The following is a 13,618-nucleotide window of genomic DNA, read 5'->3' on the forward strand; positions in this document are numbered from 1 at the left end:
CTGAGGTTTATAATACCTTTGGGGAGGGCACAAGGAAACACTAACCTGTTGCTGTCAGGGATGAAAAAGCAGGGGCTTTCCAGCACACAGAAACCATAAATAACCCTGGTGCAAAGTTCCCTTTCTGAGCCCTGCTGAGTCTTGATTTATCTGTCCTCTACTTGTGTGCAGTGAAGCTGAGACTGTGAATAGGCTGTTGTTGTGTGGGGGTGCTGATGTCATTTTTAGGTAGCTGACCTCACTGCTGGACAAAGCCAGTGCAGGGAGGGGAGTTTGAAATCCATCCATCTGTAGGCATTGCATCGGATCTGATCTGGGATGTACAATCAGCAAATCTGTGCAGCGCAGTGAAGTCTCAAGCTTGTCAGGCTGAACCATCCTTCCTATGAATCTCAGCACCTTAACGCTTTCCTAAAATGCAAACACTTATCCTGACAACCCCGTGCATGGTTGTAGATGGAGGCAGGAGCTCGGTGACAGGTTTTACGTCCTTCAGCCAGGGATGCACCTTTGTGTTAAGGAATAAACTCGGGTTTATCTTTTCCTAGGAACATGAAGGAAGCCACTGCAAAGACCTCCACAGGGAGATTGGGATGGCTGGGGCTGCCAAGAACAGGGAAGACCCACTCCCAGTGGACCTCTGGGTGAACCCACAGCTCCAGCTTCCCTGGAGCCGAGGGTGCTTGGCCTGGGCTCTAGGAGGTTGGGTGCTCAGAAAGGAGGAATAATCTGAGCAGGAGCAGGATCACAGCACCATCTGCTGGGACTGTTCACCAGTCCCACAGCAGCAGGGAACTGGTCAATTTCCATAACAAATACAAGATAATTTTACCTTTTCCTTAAGTGTTTGAGAGCCATAAGGTAGCTGAACGTTCTCCCAGAGAAAGCTTTGCCCAAGAATAAATTTTTAAATACATATATGCATTAGCTGAATTTGTAGGATTTTTTTTCCTTTTTTTTTTTTGGTGCTGCTCTATTTTGGGTGATGCTGTGCCATGGTCATGCTTGAAATGTGACATTGCATTGCCCAGGGCTGGCCTGTAGTGCTGTTTCCATATTTCCACTCATGGTACGCACGGTGCTTTGCTAAAGGATTTCCCTCTCTCAGCATGGCTGCACCCTTAGGACTGCTCCTGCACAGGACATCCAGGGACACGATCCTGCCCCTCTGTTTGTGAGGCCACATCTGGGATGCCGTGTCCAGTTCTGGGCTCTTCAGTATGAGAAAGACACGGAGATAGTGGAGAGGTTCAATGAAGGGCCACAAAGATAATTTGGGGTCTGAACATCTCTGGTGGGGAGAGACTGGGCGTGTGGGGCTTGTTTATTCTAGAGACGAGAGAGGGGATCTCATGAATCCATATAAATATCTCAAAGGTAGGTGACAAGAGGATGCTGCCAGAGTCCTTTCAGTGGTGCCCAGCAACAAGATGAGCAATGGCCATAAACTAAAACAGATGTTTCACCTCAACACGAGGGAAAACTTTACATTGAGGGTGACTGAGCACTGAATAGCTGTCCGGGGAGGGCGTGGGGTCTCTCTGGAGCCACTCAAACCCCACCTGGACGTGATCCTGTGTCACCTGTGACCCTGCCTTGGCAGGGAGGCTGGGCTGGGTTATCTCCAGAGGTCCCTTCCAACCCTAATTCTGGGCTCTCCCTGACCACTGGCGGGGGCACCAGCACCACCCCCAGGAGCTGCGATGACTCCGGCGGTGCCACGCCGGGTGTCGCGGGAGCCGCTCCGTCCCGTCCGCCGCTCCGCTCTCCGGGTTTCCGCGGCGCCGCCCCGTTCCGCGGCTCCGCGCTCCGCGTTTCCGCCGCGGCCCGCGCCGGCCCCGCCCCGCGGCTCCGGTTTCAGGCGCTGCTACAGGGACCCCCAAGATGGAAACGCAGGGGCTGCCGGCCGCGGAGGCGGCCCGCGCCCGGCCCGCCGCGCAACATGGCGGCCCCGCCGCGCCGCCCGCCTGGGACCCGCCGCCCGCCGCGCCCGCCTCCTCCGCCGGCAGCACCCCCGCGCCGGGCCTCTACGTGAGCTTCCCGGTGCTGCTGCTGGAGGAGAAGCCGGAGCCCGGCGCCAGCCCGGCGCCCAGCGCTCCGCCGGCGGGGCCCGCGCCCGACAGCGACGGGCTCCTGCTCGTCTTCAACGTGGTGCGCGGCGCGGCCGAGCCCGGCGCGGGCGGCGGCGAAGCCGGGCGAGCCCAGCCCGGCCCGGCGCCCGCCGAGCCGCCGGAGGAGGCCCCCGGCTCGGCGCCGCCGCCGCCTCCTCCCCCGCCGCCGGCACCGCTGCCCCCCGCGGGCGGCGATGGCGGCGACGGGGCGGAGGACGGCGCCTTCTCGGGGACCATCACCATCAACAACCAGAGCCTGCTGGTGCGCATCGAGAACGGCGTCCTGACGCTGGGGCCCGGCGCCGAGCAGCCCGCGGGCGCCGCGCCCGCCGCCAGCCCCGCCGAGCCGCCGGGCGGGCCGCGGCCGCGCTCGCCGCCGGCCTTCCCGTGCCCGGAGCCGCGCTGCGGGGAGGCCTTTCCCCGCAAGCAGCAGCTGCGGCTGCACCGGCTCTCGGCGCACGGCGGCGGCGAGGACGGGCGCGGCGGGGCGGCGCGGCCCTTCGGCTGCCCGGTGCCGGGCTGCGCCTGGTCCTTCGCCACGGCCTACAAGCTGCGGCGGCACCTGCACTCGCACGACAAGCTGCGGCCGTTCGCCTGCGCGGCGCCCGGCTGCAGCAAGCGCTTCACCACCGTGTACAACCTGCGGGCGCACAGCCGCGCCCACGAGCAGGAGGCGGCGCACAAGTGCGAGGCGTGCGGGCAGCGCTTCCCCAGCGCCGCCCGCCTCGCCGCCCACCGCCGCCGCAGCCACCTGGAGCCCGAGCGGCCCTTCCGCTGCGACTTCCCCGGTAAGCCGCCTCTGGGGCTGGGCTCCCTTCCCTCCCCTTCCACAAACTGCGGGCCCTGCCCTCCGGTCGTGCCGCGCTCGGCTCGCTTCTTCTGCTCCCGCTTCTCCTTCCCCTTCGTGGTACGCCGGAATGTCAAGGAAGGTTCTCTTCCGGGCCGCCTCAGTTACCAAGATAAAAAGTTTGGGAGCTGGAGGAGGCTGTACCTTTCCTCCTGTGACTTCGTGCTGGTGCAGTGAGACGTCCCGTTAAGCCAGGCGATACTGATTGCCCACCTTGGCAAAACAATTGTAATTCCTGTGAATAATGTGTAGGATTTCACAGTTTGGTTTTTTTTCTTTTCCCCCATGTAATATCCTGAAAAACGATCCTGAAATTACCTCGCTAAAAGCTGGGAGGGAGAAAAGAGTGCACTTTTCAAAGTGACGAGTTTTGTCAAGCAGATGTGCTATTTCCCCTTTGTCCCCAGGCTGTGAGCGAACGTTTATCACAGTGAGTGCATTATTCTCCCACAATCGAGCCCACTTCAGAGAGCAAGAGCAGTTCTCCTGCTCATTCCCTGGCTGTAACAAGCAGTATGACAAGGCCTGCCGGCTGAAAATCCACATGAGGAGTCACACAGGTATTCACAGAAACTATTTGTACACAGGGGAGCACATGTGGAAGTGAACTGCAGTGTGCTGGAAAATCTGAAAGTCAGGAAGGGTAACAGTAGTTACTTGGAGTCAGTGAAAGCATTTGATTCTTGGCCTTCTGGGGGTAGGAGTCCCTGAATCAAGTTGTAATATGCACATATGCAAAGCTGTGGCTTTTGTCACACATGCAAAAATGTGGATTTTGTCATTGTGCATTCTGTCCAGAAAAAACTATCCCAGCTCTGTTCCAAAGTTTGTAGTTGTTCAAAACGTTGCATAAATCTTACTCTTGATACAAACAAACAGCTGAAAAACTCTCAGAACATGTGGAATGTATGTACCAAGGTTTGGAATAGCAAGAAGATAAATTTCAGCTCTGGCAAACATGCCTGACTTGCAAGGACCTGCAAAGTTGAAATACAACCTTGTCATGTTACTGGTGTGTCCTCTACTGTCCTCTCTTTTCTTGGTTTTGTGGTTTTCCAGTTTTGAGGGTTTTTTTAAAGTGTCATTTGAAGTTCATAGGTGTGATGGAAACCAATGTCACATACTTGACAGTCTTGTAATCAAGACATAGTGGTAGATCACGAAAACAGGAGAAAACAGTTCAGTTGTGTTTTTGTTTTGATTAGTGCTGTCACTGTCTGTTGAAGCACCTTGAGGATAGCCCAGATTGTAGGAAGGGGAAGGGATATTATAGTACTCTGCAGTGCATTGCAGGGGGGGCTGGTTGTCTTGTCTTAAATTAATTCAACTTAAGCAGACTTTAATATTTTCTAGTAGCGGTATGTGTTTTGTATTAGATTATTAATGTAACATTTTTTTATTCAAGGTGAAAGACCTTTTATCTGTGACTTTGAAGGCTGTGGTTGGTCTTTTACCAGTATGTCCAAGCTCCTGAGGCATAAAAGGTAAAGGAAGCTTTTTCTGATTGTACTGTCCTAAGCCACTGGCTGTTTGCTTGTCTTTGTTTCTCTTCCACTAGCTAAGCAGTAGTGGATTTAATCATGCCAATGACAATTTCCTTGCCTTGTAGGAAACACGAAGATGACAGGAGATTCATGTGCCCAGTAGAAGGCTGTGGGAAGTCCTTCACAAGAGCAGAACACTTGAAAGGACACAGTATAACTCACCTCGGTACAAAGCCATTTGAGTGTCCAGTAGAAGGTATTGCTCCACTCTCATATGTGTTTCTGGTAACTGGTGTGTATTTTTGTCTAAAGGTTCACGAGTGCTTGGTACAGGACTGGAACAATTAAGAGCGAATCTTCTAACAGGGTTTGAAGAGGTAAAACTAAACGGAAGTCTTGAACAAGTGATCATTCCCAGAGTTAGGAATGACTGAGCAAACTCTGTTTCATACTGTAGCTTGACCACCCTCACCACTTCAGTGGGACTCCAGAAGCAAAGAGTTTAGTGTGTGATCTGGATTATTCAGCTCTTTAAAGTAAAGCAGCTCTACTTGATTGTTTCTCCCCTGCAGGTGTTTCCTGCAGTTGTCATGAAGAATTTCAGGTGCCATAGTGTGAAAAGGTTGTGCTTTACACTGAATGACTTAAGAGTTTCATGTTGTCAGAAACAGGTTGTTAAACTGTCTTACCCTTTGACTGGTTTACTTTCTTGTGGTTCCTCTGAGTGTATGCACAGGTGCTGAAAAGTAGCAAGTAGAGGATATTCTGATTTGTTAAGACATTAAATATGAATAGTAAAGAGAAGCTTCATTAAATTTGAAACTTGAAAGCCTTATATATCTTCTTGCAGGCTGTTGTGCAAAATTTTCAGCACGAAGTAGTCTGTATATTCACTCCAAAAAACATCTTCAGGATGTGGACTCGTTAAAGACCCGGTGCCCTGTTTCCAGCTGTAATAAACTGTTCACTTCCAAACACAGTATGAAAACGCACATGGTCAAGCAGCATAACTTCAGCCCAGGTAAAGTGTTTGTCTCTGGCTACCAGAGGGTGCAGTGGAAAAATTAAGTGTTTTATTAAGGAAAATGTGTAATTACTGATGTTGAAATCTGAGTTCCATTGATATGAATGATAGAATCTTATCTGAGACCGAAGTTGGTTTCACCCTCCTCTAAAATTTTCAGTGGGATCTCTGAGTATCAGAAAGTGATACTTGAGCTTCACCTCTGAAATTGGGAGAAATTGCAGCATTTTTCAGTTAATCAAAGCTTGTCCTTTTCCATGCCATCTGTAAAATATGAATAAGGACTAAAAGGATTTCTCATTTCACCCTCTTCAGTCCTCTACAACTTGTACTTAGCCTGCACTGCGTTAGTGTTGTTTTTTGGCAAGTGCTTTTATAACTCATACTTCTCAATAAAAGAATGAACTTATTTTGGTAGGCTGCTTTTCTCTACATCTGTTTTCAGGGAAGGTGGAAAGTGTTTTAGTAGGCTAAAAATACAGATTTTAATGGCATTTTAAGCTTAATTTTGTTCCCGTTGTCTGTGGAAGCTCTGTCTTATAACCAAACCCTTCTCTTCCAGATCTCCTAACTCAGCTGGAAGCAACCTGCTCCCTCACCCCCAGCAGTGAACTTGCTAGTCCAGGGCAGAGTGATCTCAGCAACATCGACCTCGTATCCCTGTTTTCCAACGTGTCCAGTAACAATTCTGGAGTAACAGGAGACATGGCGCTGGTGAACTCTGGCATCGTCACGATCGATGTGGCTTCGGTGGGCTCGACGCTGGGGGGGAGCCTGCCTGTCAGTAACAGTTCCCTAAGCCAGGCAGTTGATCCCTTGATCCTGGTGGCGAGCAGTGATGTGCCCCAGAGCCTGGACAGTTCTCTCCTGCTGGGAACCAGTGCAACAGTTCTACAGCAAAGCACTTTAAATTTGGATGATGTACAGACTGTCAATGCCGAAGCCTTGGGTTCGCTGGCATCTCTGTCAGTGAGGAATTCCAGTCAGGACGTGCATGGCTTGACGTGCAGCAATAATTTAACAATAGACACAGCCACTTTGACTCCTTCCAGCAGCCTCGGCAGCACCAATGTGCCTGAATTACTGACATCCATTAAAGCTGAACGGAATTTGCTGCCCAGCTCAGATGTGGTTGGTCAGCAGGAGGGCAGCAAAGTAGTGACACAGTTTGTGTTCTCCAACCCCCCGGGGAGTTACAGTGCACAGAAGGAAATGGATCTTGGTACAGTGACTGGCAGCTCATTTTTGGTATGGAATAACTGTATTCACTTCACCCCTACATGAGACAGCCTGACTTTGGGGATATATCTGGCTAGAGAGACCTTTCAGATTTTGCAGACCATGCATTTTTGTCTCTCTTTTGATGAAAGATGTAGAACGATGTGTTGAGTAGTGTATTTTCACAGGTAGATTCAGTGTGGTGACAAGTCCTAAGAAATACTGAAATTCTGGTGGGGACAATTCAGGAAGAACCTTTCAAAATAAGCAAACACCCATCTGAAATGGAATTTGCAAGGATAGCCAAAAATAAATGTTACACGTGTTACTTGTTCATTTTGTTCCAGGAAAAGATTTGGGCTATAACAGTAATTGCAGCATTTTCATCCCAGTCCTCATTCCTCTTTTAAGTACTTTTCCCTTTCTGTTTCACTGTGCTATTGCAGACTTAACTTTTTGTTTATGTTACAAAATGCATGTTTGCACTCTTGAAATCTGAACACTTACAAATGTGGAGTTAACTTCTTGTTGAGCTCCAGATATTGAGCAGATACAGGGAATTTATTGAAACTCTAATTAAAAGATGGGGGAAACTAGAATTCAGTGTTTGCAGCATAGAAGATAACTGCATCTGAGAACTTATTAGTGTGTGTTTTCATTATCTTGTTTTGTCCTTAATTCCATAAATCTTGCATCTCTGGGCTTTACTTTTTTTCCCTTTTACTAGGAGAGCAGTGGGTCTGCGAGAACAGACTATAGAGCCATTCAGCTGGCCAAGAAAAAGAAACAAAAAGGGAATGGCAGCAGCACAGGTGAGAAGCTATTAGTACTGTTACATTTACTGAATAAAAATATTTAGTAATTTTGGCAGTGCAGTGGAAGCAGGTTTCTGAGTAATGTTCTTAAATGTGCCATCCTGTTTATTGATAGTTAAAATAATTATGCATGTGGTGTACCATCTGTTACTCAGGATAACCACATTCTGTGGAATATCAGATTCACAGGAAGTTTACAAAGAAATCTGTGCCCTATGTTTCTTGATTATTAACAAGATACTAGTTGTCCATCTCTTCATTTGCTTCTTATTAAAACTAAAAATGATGTTGCTGTGCTTTCTGTTGTTTATGCTTTTGGTCTTATTTTAGGGGTTCTTTTACTCAGTACAGACAACGGAAATTTCAGCTAGATTTTGCCTTTGTGCTTCACTTAGTAACAGTGTTAATGAATTTATTTTTGATTATCTAGATATACTCAAACCTCTCTTATACTTTAGCCTTGTAGAACGTTCTTGTTCAGGGTGAGTTTACGTCATGATTGCAGATGTGACCTCTTAGTTTGACTCAGAGCCATTTGATGTGAATAATAACCATTCCTTTGTCAGCTCAAACGTGGTCATGGTTCCCCGAACTTGCACAAGCTCAGGTGTTTGAGATGTGTCTACCTTTGGGGCTGGGATGGAATATTACAGATTTATGATATATCAATATATATATAGAGTGAGTTTAGTGCTGCCTTGCCGTCTCTTAGACCTCCCTCCTCTGAAAATCAAGGCAATAGTTTTTGAGGTGAGTTAAGAGACTAGTTCTGATTTGAGAACTGTTTTGTTTGTGTATTTGTAAAATACATATGCATATTCTGTCTGGTTCAGCAAATCATCACATGGAAGGATAAGTGCTTTATGAAGCTAGTTTTAAGGGGCCTTACATTATCAAACACGTGCATGTATCGTCAAATATGTCTTTTGGACATTAGTTTAAAAAATAGGATTGCACTTTGCATGACTCCTAAGATGACCTCAGAAAATTCCTGTTTCTGTTCCTGTTCAAGATTCCCAGTAGTCCCCTTTTCACCAGCTGTTGCCTTAATGGTCTGCTATGCCTCTCACAGTGGTCTAGAGAGTCTTGCATTTCTGATTGGTTTAACTAGATTGAGTGAATACTGTAAAGAGCAGTTCAGTGTTTAAATATAGGTTATCCAAGCCCTTCATTTATTACAGTTTTTTTTTAAATCCAAACAAAAACCTGAGCTGACAGGACCGTATTCTTATATCTGTTTTGATTAGGGTTTTGGTTTTCAGCTTGTGATACAGCAGCTGGTTCATCCTGCTTTCAACTGAAAAAAAATGCTTAAGGTTATGATAGTTGTACTTGTGTAGGCTGTTCTACCTAGTAGTCCTTGAAATCTTCCTGTAAATAGTGATCTTCACTATGCTTTTTTTACAGCTTAGAAAAATCACATGCATGACTTTTCAGGAGATGAGTTGCAGAATGAAAAGCAGAAAATGCAATCCTTAATTCCTTTCACACCACAAATATGCTGATACTTATGTGCTACCACAGGGGAGGGTCCTAAGCATAGCAGTTTGTGATTTTTCAATGGTGTTCATGTAAAAAGGTGCTCAGTCAGCAGCTGGAGTTCACCAGCTGAGTGGTCTCTGCCTTTTAGCAGTTGTCAGATGGTGCTTAATTATATTGCACTGCTGTGGGCATTTGCTGTGTGGTATAAACAGCTGCAAAAAGCTGAAAAATGCTAGCAGAAAACTCTAGCAAATTCATTTAAATATTAAAACTGCTTTATTTTAGGGGCATCTGGTTCTGGTCAGAGGAAAAACAAGGGTGGTAAAGTAAGCCCAACCAATTTTTCTTCATCTACTCCTGGCAGTCGACTGGGTGGTAACATAGTTCTGCCGAATGGAGGGCTGACAATAAGGGACCCTGCCACTGGAGCCCAGTATGTGCAAATCCAGCTTCTTCAGGTAAGAGCTGAGGAGAAAAAATGTTCAGCTTCTCCGTTATCCTGACTTCCATTTATGGAAGAATTTAAGTGTTTGTGAACTCAGGTGCTACTGCCCCTGGATGGAGTCTTGAGATCTGCAGTATTCTTACATTATTCCACTTCTTCTTTATAAAGTAAATGAGATGGACATGAAAATGTTCCTGCAAAAAGAAGTTTCAGCCTAAACTGTTATTTCTCTCATCTGTTGAAATAAAGCTTAAAATTAAAAAAAAAAAAACGAAAACAAAAACCAAAAAAACCTAATAATTGGTGGGGACTGATTAGTGGAGCATGGCAGGTAATAGGTTTTTTTGCCAGGTGTATCTGTGTAGTATTCAGAGAAAGAGTAAATTCCTTCTCCTTCATTGCTAACAACTCTGGTGTGGAGAGATGTGTGGGCAGAGTTCTCCACTGATCTATTTTTAGATGAGTGTACACATTTGTAACTTTCATGTTAAGTATCAGCTTCGTAAAAAACATGATGAAACTTGTTGCCTGTTTCTGAGTGTCACATTTGTTCAAAGAGGAACCCTTCCTTCCCGTTCAGATTTTGCCAGTGTTCCAAGTTGATGAGGACAGTTGATAATAGGTTGTACACTGAGCTAGGTTCAGATTTAAGTTGCAGTCAGCTTTCCACATCTTGGTGGAGCTGGGCCTTAGTAGTACAGTGCAGTGTCTTTATCAGACATTTTAAGATTGTGAGACTGAGTGAAATTTGCCATATTGTGCCAAGATACCTGGGGGTTGTGTAACTTCATCATGTTTCTGCATTCACAGGATGATTCCCCAGGAGAGGGAGATCTTCCATTTCAGCTGAGCTCTCAGTCTTCCTCGTCACATTCTCAGCTTACAGTGGATTTACCTGTTTACATACTTCAGGTACAGCATGTCAAGCCACTGGGTTTTATTGCCTTGCTTGAATATAAAGACAGTTTACTGTGAGCACTTTCACATTCTGCCTGATGAAAAGACCTTGTTTTCCATTGGGAGTTGAATTCCATTCTTTAGGAATAGTAAGCAGAGGGCTGCACTGCACAATGTATCTTGTGTCTGTTACAACCTTTGACACATCAGCAGTGGTTGGTTTTATTCCTCTGTTACTGAGTAATGAATAACTAAATGTTACTTTTTTTTTTTCTGAAGTGCCCCACCCTTGTTTTCCTGGTCCCATCCTGCAGGTACTAGGTGGGTCAAGAAAGAGGATCAGAATTGAAATGTTGCAGGCTACAGAAAGGGGAGGTGGGAAGTGGGAAATAAATATTGAACCTAAATTTTGGAGTGGTGCCCTTAGGGGAGTGTCAATTAATTTTAAAAGCCTGCTTAGGGACCTCATTTTTTATAGACTCTGCAATGTACCTATTCCTGTCAAGTGGGTTTCTCCTGGATAGAAAATAAATCTTTTTTTGTTGAGGAGGGGCACTTTCCTCAAAACCTATAAGTATGAGAGAAGTGGGACTATTTGCCATGGTAGAGAGTTAATGGAGGAAAAAGTGATTTTAAATCTATTTCCATTAGTAATGCTCATCTGAAGTATTCCATAGAAAAACTATTGCAACACTGTTTAGGTGGGTCCCTGAAGTGGAAGAGCTTTGGGTTTCCCTGAGCTATTCCAGGCTTTTCTCTGGGGTTGAATAAATATCAAGATAATCTTGCTGATAAGCACTGAAACCATCTAGAAATGAAAGTACTTCATGCTGTCTGTTTGCTTTAACAGGAACCACACAATTCCACTGAGGATGATGCAGGTTCTGATAACTCTCAGTTCACTGGAAGCACAATAAATTTACAGGATCTGGAATGATGATTATTAAGAGCAGTTACTTGAAAACAAATTGGGCAATCATGATGGAGTGAGATTACTGTGTGGGTCTTTTTCCAAGGAAAATACAAAAAGTAGAACTGAAGTATGATGGAACTCTTTGTGATTTGCTTAAGACAGTTGCAGCTGAAAGATTTTCTTTAAAAATGTAAATTCCACTTGATGTGCCTGTGTAAGATACTCTGTCTGCCTGGTGGTTGGGAGGCTGAGGCAGACTGCTGTACAGTGTTGTTTCAGGGAGAAGTACTTTATTACACTTCAAACTGAGGTAATATTTACTGTTTTCACAGGAAAGCAAGTATTCTACAGCTAACAAATGCAAATTTATAATCCTGCCTGCGACAGTTAAAACTTTCCTTCCATTGGTCTCCCCCTGAAGCCAGTGGCATCACAATTAAGAGCTAAATTTTGCAAGTGTTTTCCACACACAAAGAAAAGGATTGTTTCAGCCCCTGTGTTTGGCAGAAAACCAGAATAAAATGTCACATGTAACAAAATTAATGTTCTATGCCATTAAAATGAGATGCTCTAAAATCTTTGTTTTAGAAAGCTAGATTCTAAATGTTAACTTAGCTGTGAATCAGTTTGTAGCTCATGTTGAGTTTCTCCCTTTCCTTGCTCCCGCATCCCAAATACTTTGCTGAATTCTTCCAGCAAAACTTGAAAAAGAAAACTGCAATAGAACTGTACTCACTGTAAGTGATTTGATAAGAGTCCAACAGCATCTGAGAGAGGTTTGTTTTATCTTTGTGTTCCCTTTTTTGGGAGAAATGTTGACGGTCATGTAAATTTAAGCACCTTGATTTTTATCTCATCTATAAACCTCTGCCAAGTTACCTGTGAACTGGTCACTACCTTTTTATTTAGGGTTGTTTGGTGTTTTTGTTTTGTTGATTGAACACTGTTAACACCCTTCTTTATGGTTATCCCAGAGTGTCAGATGCACCTGGAGCTTCTGGCTGGTTTACAAAATATGCAGTTGTCAGAGTATATTATGAGGGGAAAAGAGTTGTTGCCCAGGAAGATTTGCCCCTGAAAAACTGCAGTTTCTCTTGGGGATGGGGGGAAAAGGTTGTATGTACTCTACTTACCTGGATTGCAGACACCTAAATAAGTATAGGGTTGTATAGGGAAAAAAAACCATATTTGGTTATGGTTTAAGGTAGTAATTTAATTGTTTTCTATGGTGATGTTCTGAATGCCTGTAAAAGTATGTATAGGGTTTTGATAAAAGACTGTTTGTACTTTTTTTTTTATTCCCAGTGAGGTGGGTGTATGCACGTATGTGTATTTTTTTTTTACAAAATATGTCACAGAGGAGAATGTTGTGATCTTTTTAATCTTGCACATATTTATTTATTTTACAGTTATACTGATGTTAAATTCACATGAGGTCGTTCAGAAATGCTTTTACTTCCTGTGCCTTTTGAACTATGTATGTGTCCACAGAAATGCTTTTTTGATTGCAGACTTGGGGAGGAAAAAAGCTTACAGGTTCCAGTGAACTTCAGCTCCTGATTTGTAGGCAGTATTATATCTCTGGTTGAACCAGGTATATTTTTCTATCTTCAGCCTAACTGAGCACTGAGGTCTCTCACTCTGAGTTTACAGCTTACATCCAGGGAAAATCTGAACCCTCTCAGGTTAGATTTTCAAACCAGTTGGTAGCTGGTTTGAGATTTACCTGGTGGCTGTACCTGCAGCACAGAGTCCACTCCTGAGAGGTGGAAGGACTGAGGAGGAATTGTGCTGAAGGGTCTTGCTCTAGTGGTCACCATGCTCTCCTTGCAAGCTGAGACTCCTCGAGCTCCCAATGCCTGCATTATTCTGTTCTCAAGGACCATACCAGTTTGTAATCAATTAAAATGGCCAAGGAACACTCCATCTTTTTATGGGACTTGCAACCAAATCTTTCTACTTCTGAAAATGTACCTCACTCAGCTTTGTAAGTGAATGTAAAGTGCTAAAATCTTGAGGGCAAAAACTCGGATCACTTGGCTTGGGCTCCATTGCTGGCAATGGATACCTGAAGAACTGGTGCAAAAGGGTTAATAAAGCTTTTTTTTTTTAATGGTCAGTTTGTCACTGGGTATTGTTCTTTGCATGGATGCATCTGACACAAAGCTAGTTACTGGCAGTTGATTTCTGCAGGGAGCTTGTGGTTTTCCTTTGGTTGTGTCTTCACCACAGTGGGGTAGAGTCTATAAGGGCTTTGGACTGGAGCATAGCCCTTGGGTTTTATTGTCCTTCAAAAGACCTGTGATTATCATAAATGTCTGTGAGGTACCTGCCTCAGCTTTGCCTTAACAAAGATTGTCAACTAGGACTGTCTCCTAGAGT

The 13,618-nt window shown here is 45.3% G+C and overlaps 1 protein-coding gene across 1 annotated transcript; it reads left to right on the top strand.

The window, feature by feature from the left end:
• The first annotated feature begins 1,869 nt into the window (after nucleotides 1-1,869).
• ZXDC (ZXD family zinc finger C) lies at nucleotides 1,870-13,355 on the top strand. Its single transcript, XM_031505938.3, has 10 exons — nucleotides 1,870-2,899; nucleotides 3,366-3,518; nucleotides 4,364-4,442; nucleotides 4,568-4,698; nucleotides 5,293-5,463; nucleotides 6,029-6,714; nucleotides 7,412-7,496; nucleotides 9,267-9,439; nucleotides 10,237-10,338; nucleotides 11,174-13,355. Exons 1-10 carry the CDS (start codon nucleotides 1,885-1,887, stop codon nucleotides 11,258-11,260), a joined length of 2,682 nt encoding a protein of 893 aa, XP_031361798.1. The 5' UTR covers nucleotides 1,870-1,884; the 3' UTR covers nucleotides 11,261-13,355.
• Nucleotides 13,356-13,618: the final 263 nt, after the last annotated feature.

This window comes from Lonchura striata, chromosome 12 (assembly GCF_050655825.1).
Source record: "Lonchura striata isolate lonStrDom1 chromosome 12, ASM5065582v1, whole genome shotgun sequence".
Taxonomy (NCBI): Eukaryota; Metazoa; Chordata; class Aves; order Passeriformes; family Estrildidae; genus Lonchura; species Lonchura striata.